The sequence below is a fragment of the Bos indicus x Bos taurus genome, chromosome 13, assembly GCF_003369695.1.
Source record: "Bos indicus x Bos taurus breed Angus x Brahman F1 hybrid chromosome 13, Bos_hybrid_MaternalHap_v2.0, whole genome shotgun sequence".
In the NCBI taxonomy this organism is placed as follows: Eukaryota; Metazoa; Chordata; class Mammalia; order Artiodactyla; family Bovidae; genus Bos; species Bos indicus x Bos taurus.
This window is the reverse complement of record NC_040088.1, coordinates 4,586,720-4,608,775: the sequence shown is the minus strand read 5'-3', so window position 1 is coordinate 4,608,775 and position 22,056 is coordinate 4,586,720. Positions and strand designations below refer to the sequence as shown.

At 42.3% G+C, this 22,056-nt stretch overlaps 2 protein-coding genes across 2 annotated transcripts; one reads left to right on the top strand and one right to left on the bottom strand.

Annotated features, from left to right (window-relative positions):
* Nucleotides 1-759: 759 nt before the first annotated feature.
* DPM1 (dolichyl-phosphate mannosyltransferase subunit 1, catalytic) lies at nt 760-18,180 on the bottom strand. Its single transcript, XM_027558262.1, has 9 exons — nt 17,990-18,180; nt 14,757-14,856; nt 10,955-10,988; nt 9,365-9,441; nt 9,259-9,284; nt 7,443-7,538; nt 4,333-4,401; nt 2,218-2,332; nt 760-1,108 (listed from the first exon to the last, which is right to left on the bottom strand). Exons 1-9 carry the CDS (start codon nt 18,148-18,150, stop codon nt 1,004-1,006), a joined length of 783 nt encoding a protein of 260 aa, XP_027414063.1. The 5' UTR covers nt 18,151-18,180; the 3' UTR covers nt 760-1,003.
* An 89-nt stretch (nt 18,181-18,269) lies between these two features.
* MOCS3 (molybdenum cofactor synthesis 3) lies at nt 18,270-21,805 on the top strand. The gene has a single exon (XM_027558261.1). The coding sequence runs from the start codon at nt 18,439-18,441 to the stop codon at nt 19,840-19,842; it is 1,404 nt and encodes a 467-aa protein (XP_027414062.1). The 5' UTR covers nt 18,270-18,438; the 3' UTR covers nt 19,843-21,805.
* The last annotated feature ends 251 nt before the right edge of the window (nt 21,806-22,056 follow it).

Below are 22,056 nucleotides of genomic sequence, written 5' to 3'. Positions count from 1 at the left end.
TGCAGTAAGATCTTATTTGCAATACCTACTTAAAATGGGTAAACAGTATCTGTGCTGGCTTTACTGAACAACCTTTTAACTTGCAGAACAGTTTCCTCAAAAGAAGACATCTAGGGGATTCACTCATATGTATGCTTTGTTAAGGGTCCTGAAGTAACATGGAGACAAATTATTTTGAGGGAAAATACAGTTGTTTAAAAATTACTACCGGTGGTAATTCCCTGGCAGTCCAGTGGTTAGGACATGGTGCTTTCACTGCCAGGGACTCCAGTTCAAGCCCTAGTTGGGGAAGTAGGATCAATCCCACAGGCCTCATGACTTGGCCAAAAAATAAAAATTATTACAGCAGCTAGATTTATGCCTTAATGTCATCAATGTTTATCTTTACCAAAAGAAGTTTGTGCCCAGAAGAGAAAAAAACAACTATGCAATAAAATGTTGTTGCTTCCAATGCACGATATGTATTTTAAACCGACTTGCCCTGACAGGTGAAATGCTCTATCAAGTCAGCAGCTACAAAGACCCAAATTTAAATTGTGCTCTAAATGTATTATCTGGTTTAAGAAATTTGGGGTACATTTTAAAAGAGCAGGAAAGGTGTGTATTTTTCAGTTCATATAGAAACAGCCATATGTGTATTTCATGAATATGATTAGCACTCATCTTACTTCTGACACGTATTAGGTATGAATCCAGTCTTTTTCAAAATCTTCCCCAGGTAAGAAATCCTGCGTTTGTATACTTTAATGAAAGCAGCAGTATTTTTATGCGGAAATTCCATATACCTTTATTTATAGGTCTTAATACAGCAACATGTAAACGAAAAGTAAGAACACTGCTCGTTTTCCTAATCTGACGTATAAAATGGAGTTTCTCCAGAAAACAGACTTGCCTTACCTTATGATTTATGTTCTAAGAGTACACTTTATAAAAATCAGCAACCAGGCTTTTTCCATGTTTAAACTTAATTGAACATGATTAAGTATAAATGAATAACTTTCTTTTATGTAGTAGCAAAGAGAGTCAGTAATCCTTTCAAGAAAGAGACTATTTCATTTCCTCCCAACTTGGATTCACCATAAACACGATCCACAAATGATATTGGAACCTAGTTAAAAAAATATATGTTAAGTGAGTCTTCAAAAATATGAGAAAAGAAGTATAGCAGGCGTACAACAATTACTCATACAACAGAAACAAGATTGTTCCTCTGCTAGCAAGTCCTTCAAGGTTAAGTGCAAATTATGGGATTCTTACAGTAACCACCTGCATCTCCAAGTCTTCAAAATTAAACATAATATGCATATTATCTTAAAATAGGTCATATGAACCAAATCTACTGTTTTGAAAGGCACTGATCCTGAATATTAAGTTGGTTTACTCAAGCTTCAAGGAAAAATTATCCTCCAAAAGTAAAATGGCCTGAAATTTTTCCAGTAGTCCATCAAGTTTAGTGTTAGTTTCTCAGTCATGCCCGACTCTTTGCGGCCCATGGACTCTAGCCCACCACACTCCTATGTCCATGGGATTTCCCAGGCAAGAATACTGGAGTGGGTTGCCATCCCCTTCTCCACCATCAAGTTCAGCTGTCGCTATTTTAGCACTAAGCTAAAAAATCTTACAACTTCCACAAGAGCAGTGGCATTCCAGTTAGCTATTTTCTTGCTCTGAGTAAGAGGATTAAACTGCTCCTCCAATTCCTGCCCTTTGCATTTACTCATAGACCGTAGGGCAAAAGGGATTCACCAGGCATTTTTTTTTTTAAAAATTAACTAATTTTGGCCACATGGCACGTGGGATCTTAGTACCCCTACCAGGGATCAAACTTGTGCACCCTGCAGTGGAAACGGGAGTCTTAGCCACTGGCCCACCAGGGAGGTCCCACCCCGTTCATTTTTAACTTAAGTAGGTGGCTGACGGTCAAGACTAGGGGAAAAGCAGAAAACAGACTCATCCCATAATGCTGAGTGGTCAGAAGAAAAGGCAAGGATGAAGATACCGGTCACTTTTATTTATTTAAAAGGGAACACTGCCTTCTGTTAAGCTTTAGATCTTGGTATGTCACATATATTAATTTTAAAAGAATGTGAATTTTCACTCTTTTGCATGGACACCTGGAAGCCTTCCACATTTACTCAGTAGTTTATGAAAATTAACCTTTTATTATAAAAAGTCTAAACCTTGTTTCTTTATGAGGAATTGACATTATTTACATACCTCGCCAATAGTATAATTCAGCTGTCTCGCTCGAACAATCATCTCCATCTGGAAAACGTAGCCTTTAGAAATACATTTTCCTATTAATTTCTGTAAAACTTCTTTTCTGTATAACCTATAAGAAATTAAAATGTATATGAACACCTCGATAAATATACATTCCTACATGTACCCTGACCTTTCCAAAAGTTCACTGGTATTTATAAAAACTTAACTTTCACTGGCCATTTGTCTACAGAAAAGTTCTCACAGTTGATGATTATGATACATTTATCTTGAACTGGAAAGGCCATAAAAATATTTGGTAAATAATTTAGGGCAATTGTGGAAATGAATCCTTAGTATCTTTTAAAGAGTTATCTTCCTATCACACTATTAGAAATTATTAAAATATGGTAAAGTGAATCATGTGGAGCAAAACCGCCCATTGTTTGTAGTTTCAAAATTTTTCTTGAAATTTAAAGTTGAAAAGGAAGAAACTGTTTCAAATGCTGGGACAACAGAGTTGGTAGATAATGAAGCACAATATAAACTCGATGACAAGAAAGAAGCAATTATCAGGTGTTTCCTCATAAGTATCTATGAAGTTTCTGTTTCCTGAGATCTAAATAAATTCCTGGGATAAACTAAGTCCCTCTAGGTTGAGCCTGGTTAAGTTAGAGACAGGAAGTAGGGATCACAAGATTGAGGCAGTACTGGCGGGAACCAGCTATCAGTGACTGAGGTCACAGTCAGACAATTAAGACAGATGAATGCACACCCTAACTTTAGAGGCACTGCAAGCCAAAGGCAAAGCTCATCAGGTTTACAAAGAGAGACAGGAGTGGGGAAGTCCTATGGGTGAACTCTAATCTTCTTCGGGAGCTCTGTTTTCAGTCACTGAGGTTAAAAAAAAAATTCCCCCCGAGCCTCAATGTATACAAAGGCAGCAATTTATACCTTTTTTCTTGTAGTTTTTGAGAAAGCTATGAGAGAAAGAGCTAGGTGATGAAGTGACTAGGGGAACTAGGGCCCAAAGCAAAGTCCCCATCTCCACAACCAACTAAGCTACCCTGGGTCTTCATTCAAAATCACTGTAACACATGTGGGCTTCATATATTCATCTGCCTCGAAGTGTGGAACTGAAGGATGTATATATGGGTCTGTAGCTATCTTTCATACACCAAACTGTGCTTTCAAAACAACTTACATCTTAATTCTAGAGAAGTTTCATTTTCATTATCTGACGTCTAATTTGTGATGGCTCCTCTCTTCACTTCTGACTCTCTTACTGTCTCTGAACTGCTATCCAACAGACTTGCAGCTGCATTTGAAGTATTCATTACCTTCAACAGCAGGCTCCTAATTTCTGTATTTGTGTGTTTTAACAAGGGATTCCCGATGCAGGTTCGATCCCTGGGTTGGGAAGATCTCTGGAAGAGGGCATGGTAACCCACTCCAGTATTCTTGCCTAGAGAATCCCTTGGACAGAGGAGCCTGTTGGGCTATGTCCCATGGGGTCGCAAGGAATTGGACACGACTGAAGCGACTGAGCATGCGCACATGCGTTCTATCAAAGGTCAAAAGAATCAACACTTAATGGATAGAAGCGTGTACCAGGTAATATAATGTAGTAAGTAGCGCATGGAGTCTGATCTTAAAGGAGATGAGGAGACATTTTAGTTTCAGAGATTAAAAAAAATCTGGCAGTCATCTGGCACCATCATACAAAGTAACCTACTGTATCAAGTCTAAAATTACACAAACACCAAGAAACAAGCAAAAATTTAAAAATCCCAAGGACCCAGCAGGAGGCTTTGCACCACTTAGACAAGAAGTGATGTTCTGAATGAGCAGTCAGTGGTCACCTCAGGCCCCTCAAGGGCTGGGCGGTGACACTCACTGTAAGCACACCAGCCTGTCCTTCCTGCTCTTTAAAAGTACAGTATTTCCCTTAAGAAGATGTTTAGGATTCATTAGCACCTCTAACAACCTCAATCTGCCTTTTTTAGTATTCCAGAACAAAAATGGGGTGGAAATGAGAAGGGTTTCTTTAAGTAAGTCATTATAAAGCAAGAGATTTAGGCAAGAAATTGTAAATAGTAGAAAATATACAGTTACAAGTTTTCACTGTACCTGAAACTTCCTGTTAAATCAGATGCTCCTGGTCGCAGCAAAATCTGAGTTATAAAATTGGCCACACGGCTGTCAAAGAAAACGTTTTCTTTATAAAATACAGTTTCTACACGAAAGAAATACAGCCAAGTGCAGAGTGCTAAAAATGCTATACTAATTTCAAAAATGCAAGAAAAATGTTAACTCTATGGAACAAAGCAAGGATTTGTCAGTGAAAGGAGATCTGACAGTTCTCGTTTTTTACTCTTTGAATAGGTATTTTTTTATTCTTTGAATGTGACATGTGGAGATGACCTATAAAACAATCATTTTCCAAACACTAGGTAAGAATGGCAATAGATTTTTAACTCCACTTGCATATCTGCCAAAAGTCATAACTTAGGATTACGAACATCTGTCAAGACAGGAAAAGTGATCTATCAGGGATTTTAAGCTTCTTTTTCAGATTCAAATCACCAAGGGAGGGCTGTTTCCAATCTCAGTTTGCATTAAAACGGTTATTTTTTTTTTAAGGGTGAAGGTGGGAAAGGGTTTGGGGTTTTGGCCATCTCTGGAAACTGACCTCTACTCTGAGACTATCCATTCTGCTTGGGTTTCTGTAACCCACAGACTGGGTGACTTAAACAACAGATACTCAATTCTCAGTTCTGGAGGCTGAAGAGTCCAAGATAAAGGTGCTGTAAACTTGGTTCCTGGTGAGGATCCTGTCCCTAGCCTCCAAATGGTGCCTTCTCACATGGAGGGTGGAGGAGGGGAAAGGCCAGGCTTTCCGGCTTTCTTCTCGAAAGGGCACTAGTCCCACCAACAGTGCCCCACCCACATTCAGGGCCTCATCTAAACCCACTCACCTCTCCCAGACCCCATTTCCAAACCCCAACACTCCCAGGGCAAGGCACACGTGAATTCGGAAACATTCAGCTCGTAGCAATGACTTTAGGGTCTGTGCTTCAAGCACAACGAAGTATCAATCAATTATAAGCTACTACTGACGAATAGCTATTATTAACATTTCAAAAAGATGTAAAGTACACTTGGAAAAAATGACTTTGGTACTGCAGCTGTTTTAGTGTGCTCAGATTCAGAAAACTAGTTGTTCTGGAGGGAGGGAAGGTGGCAGGGAAGCAGCATGGAAAAAAGTTTCTCTCCAAGGCCAGGGGAACCATCAAGGTGCTCCTTAGGAGAGCCTATTTCATATAAAATACACAGCTAGGGATATAGTTGGGATAATGGCTAATAAAAACATACTCCCCTCCCTTCAATTTGCTTCTGATCGTTACAAAAGAATTCTAAGACATAATTTATCCCACAAAATTAATTTGACCCAAGGAATGTGAGAGTATATGTATTTATGTGTATGTGGTACATATGTATCTATATATTTATACATCTATTCAAGGTAATGCATTTTAAAATTGGGGTCTTTAACCAAAACGCTGCAAGTCCACGGGGTCCCAAACAGCTGGACATGACTGGACAACAACAATCAAAATAACAGCTAGAGTCACAGACTTGGGTTCAAATTCAGGTTCTGGACCATAAAAATGAGACCTTGAGCAAGTGATACATCATCTTTCTCACCAGTTTTTACTATAAAGTCAGTGAAGACATTAAGAAGTCATGACGGATACAACTCAATACAACTAAATGATCCAACCAAAAGTTGCAGACTGTCTCTCATTGGGACTCCCTGATTTTAAATATTAGTTTTAATGACCAAATTCAGAGAGGCCTGAGTCAGTGATCTCACTGACTTGCTGGTCTCAACCATGGCTGCACAACAGAATCCTCTGAGAACCTGTGAAAACTACTGAGGCTTCTGCACCATCCCTGGAGATCCATTCAAATGGTCTCCAATGTGTGTATGCACAAAGGAGGGGAGGATGAATAGGGAGCAGATGTATATAATTTCCTCCTACATGATTCTGATCCTCAGAAAGAATGAAAACTGCTCATTTATCTAACCCCTTCATTTCACTGAAGATTGAGGCTTTTACATGTTTTAAGTTTCACAGTTATGAGGCAAAACTGAACCTAACAGAACCTTTGACAGGAACGGAGAGTGATAAAAAGTGCTATTAGTAAGAGTTTATACAAGTACTATTAGTAAGAATTCAGGTATGTTGTTACACCAAAAAGCAATAAGCTAGGTAGATCTTTTCGAGATCGAAACATCACTGTCCAACAACCTAGGTGAGATAGACTAAATGTGGTCAACAATTGTTTGTGGGTCTTCCCATCAAGAGGAGGATTCTATTTCCGCATCCCTTGATCACAAGCTTGCTCTGACCAGAGTTTAAAGTGGTGTCAGCCCCAGAGCTGAGCACCCAGGAGTGCCTGCAGCTGCAGCTGTGGTGCTTCTGGGTGGTGCCCTCAGGAGGCCACGTAAAGCAGCTGACCCAGCTTTCCAGGTGAGTGGCTACGTGCAGGAGAACTGAGGTGGGCCCAGTCAACAACCAGTACCATATGCTAAACATATGAATGAGGCCATCTTGGAGCTACCAGCACAGCTCACCCTCAAGCCGAAGGAAACTGCATAAATGAGCCCAAGTGAAATCAGCGGAGGAACCAGTAGCCAAACCAAAGAATTTAGAGAAATAATAAATTTGTTTTAAGTCACTTAGCTTTGGGATGGTCTGTTACGCTGTAACAAAAAACTGAAACAGCTTGTTTTACTTCCATTTTATCATGAAGAAAACAAAGCTTAGAAAAGGCAAGATATGCAAGGGACACAGTAATTTAAATGACAGAATCAGGAGTTTAACCCAAGTCTGCCTCCAAAGCTTCACCACTTTATGTTTCTTAGTAAAAGCTGAAATCATGATGTATCTTAAATTATTAGAAAAATATATATTGAAAAGTTATTTAATCCAAAAATAGATGAATAATTCACTTAGAGCTGAAGGTTCACACAGAATAAATTTTGCTGAATTAGATAATTTCTATGAAAGGTTCAAAGGTTTATGCCAAGTGAAAAGCATCCAAAATAAAATACTCTAACACAGGAAAGATTGTAGGTAAGAAGCTACCTGGGAATATTGTTTGGAAGTCACAATCTGATTTCACAAACCCCACATGGTAATTTATTCCAAATACTTTCTATATGTATATACCTGATTATTTTTCTTTTCAAATCCCAGCCATATACACCGCCATTTCCTTTGTAGCGAGTTCCGGAAACAATGTCAAAATTACCCTCCTTTTGCTTCCTGTAGAAAAAATAAATTAGCTGTCAATTTAAAAAAGCTGCTGAGCTTTCAATGAAATTGCTAAAGCAAAGCTCGTATGTTTAATTCTAACAGATATCACAAGAAATTCCTTTCTGAAAAGGCTGCAGTAACTCACACTCCTTCCAGCCATCACTTGTGTCCATTTTCTACCATCTTATTGGTGCTGGGTGTATTGCTTCATAGGTTTTTAATTTTGAAAAACGAACGGGTAACAAACATGTAACACACGCTTATTTTAATTGCATTTCCCTGACTACATCCCAGGGTGAGCACCTTCTCTTCGTTTCCTGAGCCATTTGCGTTTCTCCTACATACGGCCTGTTTGCACCTCTCATCCATTTTCTAGTCCACTGGTGCCACTGCCTTATCAGGTCAAAGGAGTTTGGGGTACTGGTGATCCAAGCAGAGAAGGTATTTTTGAGGTGACTATGCAGAGATCAAAGGAGTAGTAGTTGGCATTAAGGAGCTGTGACACAGCACTTCAGACAAAGGGGGGGGCAGAGGATGAGTTCAGATCGCAAGGCAGGGGCCACTTCACAGAGTGGTTTGAATGCAAGTAAAGGGATGTGGATTCTCCATGTGTTCACAGGAACTCCTGGAAGTGTTCTCAACAGGTTGGGGACACAATCTGACTCTGTTTTTCTATTTAGTTTATGTTCAGAACAGCTCCCAAGTTCTTTTTCTGAAAGGTGTCAAGGTCTCTTAGATTTTCTAAAAATGTTTTTACATTACCTGTAAATAAATAGAATTTTGTACCCTTTACTGATATATGCTAAATTCTTATGTTACAACATTACTTAAAATTTCCGTATTTAATGACATCTGGTATACCTACAGTCACCGATGAGTTTATTGAAAATTAATTCAATATTTCATCATTTGGTAAGTTTCATGGGGAAATCCACTGGTGGTTAGGACTCCTGCTTTCACTGCTGAGGGCCCAGGTTCAATCCCTGGTCAGGGAACTAAGATCCCACAAGCTGTGGTGGTTTAGTCGCTTAGTCGTGTCCAATTCTTGTGACCCCATGGACTGTAGCCCGCCAGGCTCCTCTGTCCATGGGATTCTCCAAGCAAGAATACTGGAGTGGGTGGCCAAGCCATGCGGTGCAGCAAAAAGTAAAAAGGTAAGACACCTCTAACTTAGCACTAGGTTGTCTTCAGTATGTTTAAGTGGTTTCCTTCTATTTCTATACTAAAATTTTAAGAAGAAATGGATAGTGAATTTTATGACATACCCTTTAGCACCTATAGACGTAATCAGACTGCCTCCTTTGTTAATGTGATAAATGAATTATTTTGACAGATTCCTGATTTTGGCATTCATTCCTAAAATAAAACCCATCTATTCATAGGGTTTTACCCTTTTGATGCAGGGTTTAATTCCATTTAACAGGGAAGATGTTTTTCATCTTTTTCTATAGCATTTATAGAAATTAACAATGGTTTACAGAAATTTTCTATAGTGTTTACAGAATTAGGTAATAAAGGGATTATTTTTCAGTTAGTCCTCTCAGGGCCCCTAAAATACTTCATTTAGTCTTGTAACTATATTCACATGCCTCAAATCTGTGCACTGGTTTTATTTTTGATAGCAAACTTAAAACAGCATGAGCATTTTAATGAATAAAAAATGAAGTAAAAAATCAATATAAGATAAATGACTTGAATCATAATTCTTTCAAATATTAGAAATACCTACCTAATGAATTCAGGAATAAATTTTGGCTGAAATTAAGAATAAACAGTAGGTCAGTAAAATAGGCTAAGACTATAATAAAGAGCTAATAAAGAAACATACCACTCACATGGTGTGAGAGGTCAGCATCCATGATGATTATGTAGTTGCCTGTGGCATGTTTCATCCCGTGAATATATGCAGTTCCTAAAAAGGAAAACATCTGTACCCATTAAAGGAAGTCACCGGAAATGCTGAGGTCTACATCTCAACAGGGAAGAAACCGCTAAGCATCCCTGAAAAGCCATTAGTCCTCTACAGCTGACAGTGAACTATAACCTCACTTTAGTCCTGGGCACCATCTTGGGATGCCTGGACCCCCACCTAACCTGTCTCTCTGCTTCTGCTCTTCCCATCACTGCTGCCCCACAAAAGCTACCCAGGGACTGTCTTCCACACCTTAAGCCTGGTACACAAGAACCCTGTCTCTGGGGCCACAGGTGCAACTAGCAATTACTTAGCCACGCTTATGCCTAAAGTTCCTCAAGGACTTGGCAGGTAAGGGTAACTGGTCAGAAACAGGAGATGCGAATTCTGTGTTCTCTAGCCCCAATCCAACACGTATCTTACTAGCAAGGCTGAACTCTTCTGACTTCTGTTAAGAAGTGACTGACTATAGGTTTTTGGATTGCCACTGACTGGTTAGTAATTCTTGGTGGCTTTCAGGGCAGTTTCAAGATTACTTCCATCTTGAAGAACCTTCTGGATTCAGATATTCAGAACATTTGATCATGCCATGAAATCAAGGATCTTCAGGACAGCAGATACTCAATTTCCAAGTACTGTGTTTCCTCCACGCTCCCCCAATTTTTCAGTAATAACACTTTTCAACATAAAACAACTGTGACCAACAACAGAAATAAAGGCATTCAAGATTTTTATCTCAGAACGAGATTGAGTTCATTTGAGATTTTTCTATAACCTCTTACATTGTAAAACCAGAACAGCTTTCTTTTTAAAAAAACAAAAACCTTTTAAAAACGTTTAAAGAAATGTTCAAGAACTTACAGCTAAGGCAGTGTGCTGGTCCAAATGTTTGCCCTTAGATCCCTTCTCTGTTCTAAATATATCGCAGGGTACTATATTTGTTCTCTTGTCAACTGATTTCCAAACAGCTTTGGGAAGCACAGGAAGAAGAGAGATTTCAAGCAGAAGGGGAAAAGTCCAAGAGTCCTCCCCCTTACTCCACCTCTCAGCATGGACCAGATTCCCTCCTCAGCTCCCGCTTCCACCAGGTATCCCTGACTCTACCATTAGAGCTCCTCTGGGCACGTAGCCCGGGTCCCCGGCTCTAAAAACACCAGTTCCTCCATCGCTGCTCCAGCCCCGGGGGAGTAGCAGTGACCTCCAGTAGCACTAATCTCTGAGTAACCTCACTCTTCCATTTGGCTTCTCAGGAATTCCTTCACTGGTGTAACCAGATTCTCTGTATTAAATTCCTTATACTGAAAGACTTAACAATAGTTTCTGTTTTCCTAAGAGGGCCTTGGTTGATACAGGCAATTCAAGTTAAACCAACTACATGTCATTAAGATCATTAAAAATCATCACAGGAGGTCACTGCATTTTGGCCCTGTTCCAAACTGGGACACTACACATGGGAAATCTTACCAAGGTAAGGAGCAGGTATGGGGGAGTGGGGATGAGAGGGTCTGCTTACCTAGCCCCAACTTTTTCTCCCGTGGCCTTAGAAGCTGTAAGGATAAGAAATGGCATTTTAATACAAATAATCTAAAATCGAATAAAAAGTCTTTTTAAATAAGTGCTCACTCATTTTAACAGAAACACTGCTGCATTTATTTGAACTTACAGCACAATATGCCTAACATTTTTTGCCAAAATAAAAAATGCATTTAGTAACAAGTAATTTAACAGCTTTTAAGGAAAAGTAACATTCTTTTACCCAAATCCCCCCACCCCAGACAAAATCTTAAAAGTCTAGCCCCTCCTCCTCAGTGGAGGAGGTGCTAGAGTTTTTACCCACCAAAAAAAACAATGTATTTTTTTGGTCTGCTGTTAAGTCACTTTAGTCCTGTCTGACTCTGTGTGACCCCAGAGAGGGCAGCCCATGGGGCTCCCCCATCCCTGGGATTCTCCAGGCAAGAACACTGGAGTGGGTTGCCATTTCCTTCTCCAGTGCATGAAAGTGAAAAGTGAAAGTGAAGTCGCTCAGTGGTGTCTGACTCCCAGTGACCCCATGGACTGCAGCCCACCAGGCTCCTCCGTCCATGGGATTTTCCAGGCAAGAGTACTGGAGTGGGGTGCCATTGCCTTCTCTCAATCTATCTATTGATTCCTTCCTAAGAAAACTGAGGATTTAACTCACTTATACCTTTTTGGAATATTTGATAACCATACTTGTTTTCTCAATTCCGTCTTTGATTTTAAACGTTGATATTTCATCAACTTATCTTGATTTTATGCTTAGATGACCTTATCTCATTCTCTATTGGTCCACTCACATGACTTCAGGTTATATTCCTAAAAGATTTTCTTTCTCTTACTGCTTGTCAATTAAGTCTTTCTACACTTTCTGGTTCACATATAAACCCTGACTTATTTAGATCTTTCCTTTTTTCTCTAAATTTCTGGAAAAGTAGAATGCCAGTGTTTGACACCAAATTTCTGAGGTAGGGGGATGAAGACTCACCACTGAGCATTTCCTATCCACCCCCGGCACTGGGCAGTAAGTAGGCAGCCGGCCTCAGACTGCAAACCTCCAAACAAAGGATTTTCAATTTAATTCAAACAGGTTACACTTTTTAACTACACGCAAGCTGCTGTAGGTCTAGAGGAGGAACAAAGACAAAGTACATTCCTGCCTGGTGAGCTCGTATACAGGAGAGCCAGACAGTCAGTCAGTGATCCATGGTAGTTACAATTCACTAAGCAAAATCAAATGACGTGTCAGGTTTTATCTGATGCTGTGCCTGATGGTTACCATCAAAATACTGACCTCATCTGGTATTTGCACTGAAAACTCAAATTCTTTACAGTTTATCTTAGATTTTCTATAACCCTGTGTTTTAGCTTAAAAAAAAAAACAAACTCATTTTCAAAGAATTTTATTATTTTTAATTTTCAGACTTTCAAAGGTTTATATTAAATAACTCCATCTTTTTTCCCCCCTGAAATATTACTTCCAGTCAGTTTGAAAGGCTAGCTAACAAAGCATCTATGAATATTTTATCTGAGATTTTGTATGGTGGTTCCTAATTTTTCTTCAATTTCCCCCCAACTGAATATACTTATGTGACCTAAAAAGCAAGCAAGTACCATCTTTGGCATAGCTTCTTATTGGTCACACATGCACACACACCCCCAGTAATTTTCTTAAATGACCTAAAAGTGATAAAATAATGAGTAGGCAATTTCCCTGGTACCACTCAGAAATCGTGACAGTAAATGCTATTTTTTCCCTCATCCTTTTAAATTTTATTAGGTTGATGAGGAAAGCAGAATTCTTTGAAGACCATGTTGTTTTAGAATTTGAGGTCAATTCAGCAGGCACAATCAATCACACCTCAGGGTTGAGGTTCAAAGATAAAAGGATTCAAAACACTGTCAGGCTGATGTTTCCAGGTTAAATGGAACTACACAGTGAGAACATTCTATGCATTATGTGAATCAGTGCAGTGGGCCCTGAACCTATACAAGAGGAACTGAGGAACTGTTGGCCAAAAATATGAATCAACCATTATTGAAAGTCACTGCTAAAAGGATGAAAATCTAAGCTTTTATCTCCTCTGTAAGCTTGTACATCTGGAAATATTCAGAGAGGACTGAGGTGTGACAGTTCTGTGAATTGTGCCTGTGAGATGGAAGGAAGCTCCATCACAGGATAGACTTGCACTGTACGTAAGCGTAACATATTTCCTGGGACTTGCTGATGGTCCAGTGGCTGGGACTCTGACCTTCCAATGCAGGGGGCCCAGGATCAATCCTTGGTCTGGGAACTAGAACCTGCATACCACAACTAAGACCTGTCACAGCCAAATAAATTCAAAAAAAGAGAGTGTAACACACTTCCTTTCAACTCTTCTCATTAACTAAGCTCTCCTGTGACTGCATAGAAATTATTTCATTATTGGGCTTAATCAAGAATATGTGAACTCAGAGTCTATTTTGTTTGATGCTTAATTGCTACTTCTTGAAGTGCAAGTATCAATAAAGGTTCTCCAAGAGACTTCTTTATGCATATACCAAAGGGCTCTCTTTGGCACGAGGTGGTAATTTTGCTGGCAAAGGGACGTCTGATGATGCCCAGAGGTATTTCTGGTTGCTGCACTGCGGGGGTCACTGCTGCATCTTGTGGGTAGAGTCCAGAGCTGATGCTGAACATCCTGTAACATACAGGACAGTCCCTCACAGTGAAGACCCCTCAGGTCCCAAGGTCAGTAGTGCCAAGACTGAGAAATTCTCATTCATGCAAATTATAAAATACTGTCTAAAATGTGTTTTCTAATTAAATCTGGATGTAACTGTTTTTGGCCCAAGAACTGGCTGAAGTAAACTAAAAAATCTACTCCAGCATTCATAAAGGCAAACCATTGATCAAAAATAAAAATGCCCAAGTTACTCCTGTAGAACAACAGGCTTTAAGGTACAGTGAGAAAGTTTAAGACTTAGAAACTCAGTCTATTTCACAAGACTATCCTACAGATAAAACTGCCAGGTTCTTTGAAAAATCATGTTTCACATGAAAACAACCAGTCACCTTTCCCAGCTACAAGCTTTTAGCTGCAGACAGCATTCTCTACTGAAAGGACGAGAACACCTACAGAAAGTGAGCAAGAGAGATCAAGGCACGCATTCCTTTTTTTGTGTGTGTGTGTGTAATAAAGTTTTATTAAAGTATAAAGGAGATAGAGAAAGCTTCTGACACAGGCATCAGAAGGGGGTAGAAAGAGTACCCCAAGGCACGCATTCCTAACTGCAACCTAGCTTTAAAACTTGTTTAGTTACTGAGTTGTGTCCAACTCTTTTGAGACGCCACGGACTGCAGCTCACGAGGCTCCTCTGTCCATGGGATTTTCCAGACAAGAATACTGGAGTGGCTTGCCATTTTCTTCTCCAGGGGATCTTCCTGATGCAGGGATCAAACCCAAGTCTTCCTGCACTGGCAGGAGAATTCTTTACCACTGAGTCAGCAGCGAAGACCCCAGTTCTATAATACTTCTGAATTCAGTATCATGCTTTAATTCTGCCCTTCAAGGAAACTGATTTGCAGAGTCAGACATAACGAGTTCATCCAAAGGCCCACTGTTCTGCTGTAAATCTACCAATGACTCAACATACCAAAGGTATGTAAAACCTCAAGCACAATGAAAATGTATCTAAATCCCAAGCATATATCAGTGCTCTTTATCTTTTCAGTTTCTAGACAGATGGAATCCAAGCACTGTTCATTTATCATCTTTCCCCCATATAAAGGTAATTGATATGATAGAAAAATGACTTACAATTCTGTCTGACCCATAGATCTTCTCCAACTGCTCAGCAATGTCCCTTGTTCCATCTGGGCTTCCATCATCTATGATTATAATTTCATAGTTGAAACCACTAAAATAAAAAAAAAATTAAATTTGTATTGCTTGGAGACAGTAGTCTGAAATGAAAAAAACAATTTAAAAGTCACTAACTCCTCCCTAGTGTAAGTGGCAATTTATTGCCATGTTAATTAACAAGGAAAACTTCAATTATCAATTGAAATAAATGTCAAATATTCAGAATGTCACTTCCAAACTATGTAAGTGAAAGTCGCTCAGTCGTGTCTGAGTCTTTGCAACCCCATGGACTATAGAGTCCATGGAATTCTCTAGGCCAAAATACTGGAATGGGTAGCCTTTCCCTTCTCCAGGGGATCTTCCCAATCCAGGGATTGGACCCAGGTCTTTCACATTCCAGGCGGATTCTTTATCAGTTGAACCACAAGGGAAGCCCGCCAGGTGCCCTGGGGCCAGCAAGAGCAACTCTTGCTTATTGCTGGGCCCGGCTGCTGGAAAATGCTCCTGTACAGTCCTGCTGCTGCTAAGTCGCTTCAGTCATGTCCGACTCTGTGCGACTCCACAGGCTCCCCTGTCCCCGGGATTCTCCAGGCAAGAATACTGGAGTGGGGTGCCACTGCCTTCTCCAATACAATCTTGAGATGTTAAAATTCTCACACATAAAACATATTCTTTTGTTAAAAAAATTAGTGATCATATATTTATATATGACAGGATATCATATGAAATCTTACTTATCCACTTGGGAAATTTTATTTTGTGAAAGTGAAGGTGCTCAGTCGTGTCCGACTCCCAGCGACCCCACGGACTGCAGCCTACCAGGCTCCTCCGTCCATGGGATTTTCCAGACAAGAGTACTGGAGTGGGGTGCCACTGCCTTCTCCAATACAATCCTGAGATGTTAAAATTCTCACACATAAAACATATTCTTTTGTTAAAAAAATTAGTGATCATATATTTATATATGACAGGACATCATATGAAATCTTACTTATCCACTTGGGAAATTTTATTTTAAAAATACATTTAAAAGGTATCAAGTCAGCTGAGTGGCTCTGGATGATTATTCTTTTTAACCCCCAACAGATTTAAATAACGAATCAGGAATCTGATTTTATTTCACCCTTAAAAAAACCCCACTTGAGGATGGTGATAGTCTTTGATACCACTATTTCAAATAATTGTACCTATTACCCCACACTATCAAATAAAAAGCACAGAACTACAAAAGACGTCAGTGCTTCTGAATTAAGGTCTTTCTATAGTTCTCATTAACTTCACGTGATAGTTTGCACTCAAAAAACAAGTCAGCAGAATACTTGGCAAGCTGCACCTGTGCTCACCATCACATCTTCCACCACCCCCTTTAAAGAAGACATTCTTTTTGTTAACTTTACTGGTAAACTTATGGGGAAAGAGGGGGTACAGATAAACCCCCATAACACAACATTATGTTTCCTCTGGTCCTGCTTTAAGAAACAAATGCACGGAAAACAACCAGAAAACACATTCCACTGTTAAAATGCTTTAAAAAAAAAAAAAAAAAACACACAAAAGTCAGCCCCCAGCACACTTGGAAGAAAGCAAAACCCAGCCTATCTATTCTCTAACAGCAAAGACGACTTCAGTTCCCCACAGGGCACTAAATCTGGGCATGCGCTTTACAAGTCAAAACCAGTTAAGATGTTGATTCTATTTGTGTTGCTGAGATACTTCATTCATAAGCAAAATTACTCCCCTCTACACTTCAAAGCACAAGACCACCTGAGGAAGAGGTAGCTAAAAGCAATCAAGCTGAGCAGACTTTAGGTAATTTGACTGCCACCTGAAAAGAAAACAGTTGTTCCCCATTAAACTTCATTCTCCACCCAGAAATCACTAAAGATAAACTGCACTACATCAAAGAACAGAGCAAAAAAACACCGTATAATCATGAAACAAGCCAGGACAAGATCAGCTACACGACAGTTTCTCTAACTGGGAAAAGAGTTTGAGAAATCAAAATAGAAATTTTTTTAAAAAGTTAAAAGCCATGAATAAAAACTTTGAAAAGCCATGAATGTGAAGATAATGATTTGATTCAAATAATTATAATCAAACAGCAGTGTTTTTCACTTATCAGTATTTCCCACGATGTAGGTTTAATAAAGCTGGCTGGTTCGTGAGGATAAAGGCCCCCTCTCTGATGAACGTTGCAGAATTCTAAGCTGGTATAATTTTTTTTGACAGCAATTTGGCATTAACTACCAATCTTAAGCACATCTCTGTCGACTCAGCAATTCGACCGCGAAGACTTTACCTCGGGTATACTAGTAAAACAACGAATGCGTAAGGGGCACTTACTACAAATACGTCGTGAACAAAGTCTCCGTTCTCATTTGTAAAACCAAAGTCAAAAGAGGAAAAACAAAAAAAGTCTGGAAATAACTCGTTCTCGATTGAGAAGACTCGGTTGGAAAAATAAAAGCTATATGATATTATCTAATTTTCAAAGCACTGTAATTTGAGAGGTTTGTATATGCTGATACCTAAAGATCAAAGATTTATACACGATCCCCAAAACAAGGTAATTCGTACTAATAGCATTTTCTGAAGACAGAAAAAAGAAAAACTTTAAACATTTTCAAACTCTAACATCAACACCTCCCAGTTTTGTTTTTTTTTTTAAACAATCACATCAAACATCCACCTGCGAGTCTGCCCTTCTGCCTTCTCCAGAAGGGTTGCCCAGCCCAGCAGCAGCTCCCTAACCCACAGGGCCCAAACCTCCTGCTTACATAAGCCCTCGGAACGGGGGCGGGAGACAGCGGGCTCGCTCAGAGTCCCGGCTCCGGCCACAGCGCCCGATCGTCTAGATAAGGGAGAAGCGAGGTCAGGTTTTCGGACCCGCAGGCATTAAAAAGGGTGGCCAGCCCTTCTAAGAAAAGGCGGGCAGAGGGCCGTCGGGGAGTGTACAATAAAGAAGTGCTTCAGAAAACCCAAGGGCGGGACTAAGAATCCGAGAGACGAAGAGAAGCGCAGAGGAATCCGCCTCTGCTTTCCTCGCAGGGTGGCGTCCTCCCCAGGGTCTCCCGCGGGGGCCGAAGAGAGGCCGGGCAGGGCCGCCTCGCGCAGCCGCCAACGGCCGACACCCAGGCCCGGAAAGCCAGCTCATCTCATTTCTCGGGGAGGGCGGCCCGGCGCGCTACCTCTCGGAGAAGCTCTTCACCAGCAGCCACACGATGAACGGTAAGTTCTCGCGCTCGTTGTACGTGGGCAAAAGCACTGAATACTTGTCTTGCCGCGAGACGCGCCCCTTCGGCTCCCGCCGAAACCTAGGAGAGCTACGACTTGCTTCCTCGGCAGCCATGGCGGAACTGCGCGACAGGCCGGAAGCAGAAATACGTCACGCGGGGCGGAAGGCGAAGGATTGGACTGGACCAAATCCCGAGAAGGGGGGGTGGTCTATGTGGACGAGTTCTAGTCTTCCTAAGGTTCATTTCGCAGTTCCTTTGGAAATAGTAAGAACTTGTGAGTCTTTCACTGAGTCTGAGGGTGGCGCAAGAAATGCAGGTCCATTTATCACCTGGCTCAAGCTCCATAAAGTTTTTGTTTTGGTTTACTCCGGCCTCGCGACGAAGAAAAGCCGGAAACGGAAATGCCTTTAACGACGACTTCCGGAAAGAAGCCCGGCATGGCGGCCAGGGAGGAGGTGCTGGCCCTACAGGCCGAAGTCGCGCAGCGTGAGGAGGAGCTGAGTTCCCTGAAGCAGAGGTTGGCGGCAGCCCTTTCGACGGGGCAGGAGTCAGCGCGCTCGGTTCCGGTGTCGCCCCTGCCTCCCAGGGCCGCCCTGTCCCGAGAGGAGATCCGGCGCTATAGCCGGCAGCTCGTGCTGCCGGAGCTGGGCATGCAGGGGCAGCTGCGCCTGGCGGCCGCGGCCGTACTCGTAGTAGGCTGCGGGGGGCTCGGCTGCCCACTGGCGCAGTACCTGGCCGCAGCCGGCGTCGGCCGCCTGGGCCTCGTGGACTACGACGTGGTCGAAGCGAGCAACCTGGCCCGCCAGGTGCTGCACGGCGAGGCCCTGGCCGGCCAGGCCAAGGTCTTTTCGGCGGCCGCTGCCCTGCGCCGCCTCAATTCAGCGGTGGAGTGCGTGCCCTACGCCCAGGCGCTGACCCCGGCCACGGCGCTGGACCTCGTCCGCCGCTACGACGTGGTGGCCGACTGCTCCGACAACGCGCCCACCCGCTACCTGGTGAGCGACGCTTGTGTGCTCGCCGGCCGGCCCCTGGTGTCCGCCAGCGCGTTGCGTTTCGAGGGCCAGCTCACGGTCTACCACTACGGCGGGGGGCCTTGCTATCGCTGCGTGTTCCCCCGGCCACCCCCGGCGGAGACGGTGACCAGCTGCGCGGATGGCGGGGTGCTCGGCGCGGTCACCGGGGTCCTGGGCTGCCTGCAGGCGTTGGAAGTGCTGAAGACCGCTGCGGGCCTGGGCCCTTCTTACAGCGGCCGCCTGTTGCTTTTTGACGCACTCCGAGGCGATTTCCGCTGTATCCGGCTGCGGAGGCGCAGGCCCGACTGTGCCGCCTGCGGGGAGCGGCCCACCGTGACCGACCTGCAAGACTACGAAAGCTTCTGCGGTTCGTCGGCCACGGATAAGTGCCGCTCCCTCCGGTTGCTGAGCCCGGAGGAGCGGATTTCCATTATGGACTATAAGCGACTTCTGGATTCTAGGTCACCCCACCTGTTGCTGGACGTCAGGCCTCAAGTGGAGGTGGACATCTGTCGTCTGCCTCACGCCCTGCACATCCCTTTGAAAAGTTTGGAACGGAGGGATGCGGAGAGCCTGAAAGTCTTGGGAGAAGCCATCCGGGAAGGGAAGCAGGGCGCACAGGAAGGGGCGTCTGTCCCCATTTATGTGATTTGCAAACTGGGCAATGACTCCCAGAAAGCTGTGAAGATCTTGCAGTCCTGGGCAGACTTGGACTCTTTAACAGTTAAGGACGTTGTCGGGGGGCTCATGGCCTGGGCTGCCAAAATCGATGGAACGTTCCCGCAGTACTGAGGTGGCCGGTGGAATCTGACCAGCGAAGGGTGTGGGTTGCCATGTTACCTAAAGTTTTTTCACCTTTATTTATTTGCACTTTTCCCCCAGTAATGTATGGAGGAGCCTGGGATTCTACAGTACCTGTGATTAGGTGGACTACTTTTTATAAGAATCTTTTAAATTGTAATTTATCGAATAATGTAGTTATTGGGGTTATGACAATGTTCCTGTGACCTGTCTTATGTTTGCAGCACTTGCTGCAAGTAGTGTGTTTTAAATTCAGGTCATTCGCCTGCCCTGCGCCCCTCCCCCCGCCAAAATAAAAAGCTTTTCAGCATGTGAGGGCGATCTGGTTGTAATATACTTGCCCCTTTGACCGCCAGGGTTGATGTGACCGACCTGGCTAGCTAGGCGGGTGTTTCCTTCCTCCTTCACTGCTCCCATGAGCGTTTCTCCCGAAGCTGTGCCCTCAGTGAAATCGCACAGCCATCCCTGGTGGAGGAGGATGGGTCTTCAATAAAGGGCCTAGGAGTAGCTGTGCTTTCCCCATAGAACTTCCAAGCAAGCTGCCAAGCTTACTCTTTAAATTGTACGTTTTAATGCTTGGAAAGGTGTAGTAAACTTAATTGATTACAGATAAAATAGTTAAGCTCAGTTTATTGTTTACTAAGACACTCAGACTGTTTTGGGGGGCTCCAAAATCACTGCAGATGGTGACTGCAGCCATGAAATTAAAAGACGCTTAACTCCTTGGAAGGAAAGTTATGCCCAACCTAGATAGCATACTGAAAAGCAGAGACATTACTTTGCCAACAAAGGTTCGTCTAGTCAAGGCTGTGGTTTTTCCTTTGCTCGTGTATGGATGTGAGAGTTGGACTGTGAAGAAAGCTGAGTGCCGAAGAATTGATGCTTTTGAACTGTGGTGTTGGAGAAGACTCTTGCGAGTCCCTTGGACTGCAAGGAGATCCAACCAGTCCATTCTGAAGGAGATCAGCCCTGGGATTTCTTTGGAGGGAATGATGCTGAAGCTGAAACTCCAGTACTTTGGCCACCTCATGCGAAGAGTTGACTCATTGGAAAAGACTCTGATGCTGGGAGGGATTGGGGGCAAGAAGAGAAGGGGACGCCAGAGGATGAGATGGCTGGATGGCATCACTGACTTGATGGACGTGAGTCTCAGTGAACTCTGGCAGTGTGTGATGGACAGGCAGGCCTGGCGTGCTGCGATTCATGGGGTTGCAGAGTCAGACACGACTGAGTGACTGAACTGAAGACGTTTTGGGGGTGTTATTTCTACTTCAAGTGCTGAAATACGTCCTAGAGCAGTGGTCCCCAACCATTTTGGCACCAGGGGCTGATTTCATGGAAGACATGTTTGGCGATGGAGGGGTGAGGGCAGATAATCTTGGTTTCCATCACTCACCTCTCCACTTTGTAGTCTGTACATAACAAGCCACCAACCAGGACTGGGGTTCTGGATGCCTTTTATAGAGAAATCAGTATTTAAAATGTAAATTATTTAAACATTAAAATTACCTGGGACGTGGTCACTTTATTGTCTTGAATTAATAGCCAAATAAGATACTTACAGTCTAGTAAGATAGAAACCGTGTTTGTAGTTTGTCAGTTTCTTTTATAAATCACTGATTTTTTTTCTAGATTTAGTTTCAGGTTCCACCTTCTGTTGTGCAAATAGATATTTCTAAACTGTTGTGTGGCTTGCTTTGAAATCTTCAGGTCCAAGTCCCAACTTTCTGCCCTCCCCTGTCCTTTTTTCTATGTTCAATCTGTTATTTTTATTTTTCACTTTACTGTGTGGCCAGGATGCCAAATACAATATTGAATTAAAGTGAAATAATACACATTTCTTCTCTCCTCCGCAATTTTGGGTGAAAAACTTTGAATATGTGACCAATATTACCTGTTATTGCTTTACTGTAGGTAAATAACCTCTCTCTGATTAAATTTGTATTTACAATTTGCTAAGAGTTTTCATTGAATTCATCAAATGCTTTTTCTACATTCTTATGTGTGTTTTCTCTTCTGTTAACATTGTGAATTCCTTTTTTTTTTTAATCATGGCAAACAAACACATAAACTTCACCCTCCTGACAGTCTCCATGTGTACAAAACCAGATTCCAGAAGCCCCCATCCTTCATGACTGAGACTTTACACCTACAGAGCATCTCCCCATCACTCCCCTTTAATGTACCTTTTGTATCTTTTAATCT

Coding starts and splice junctions, on each gene's coding strand:
- MOCS3 (XM_027558261.1), top strand. CDS start 18,439: ATGCCTTTAACGACGACTTCCGGAAAGAAGCCCGGCATGGCGGCCAGG.
- DPM1 (XM_027558262.1), bottom strand. CDS start 18,150: ATGGCTGCCGAGGAAGCAAGTCGTAGCTCTCCTAGGTTTCGGCGGGAG. Junction 10,989..14,756: donor TCTATGGGTCAGACAGAATT/GTAAGTCATTTT, acceptor TTATCCTTACAG/CTTCTAAGGCCACGGGAGAA. Junction 9,442..10,954: donor GGAGAAAAAGTTGGGGCTAG/GTAAGCAGACCC, acceptor TTTCCTTTTTAG/GAACTGCATATATTCACGGG.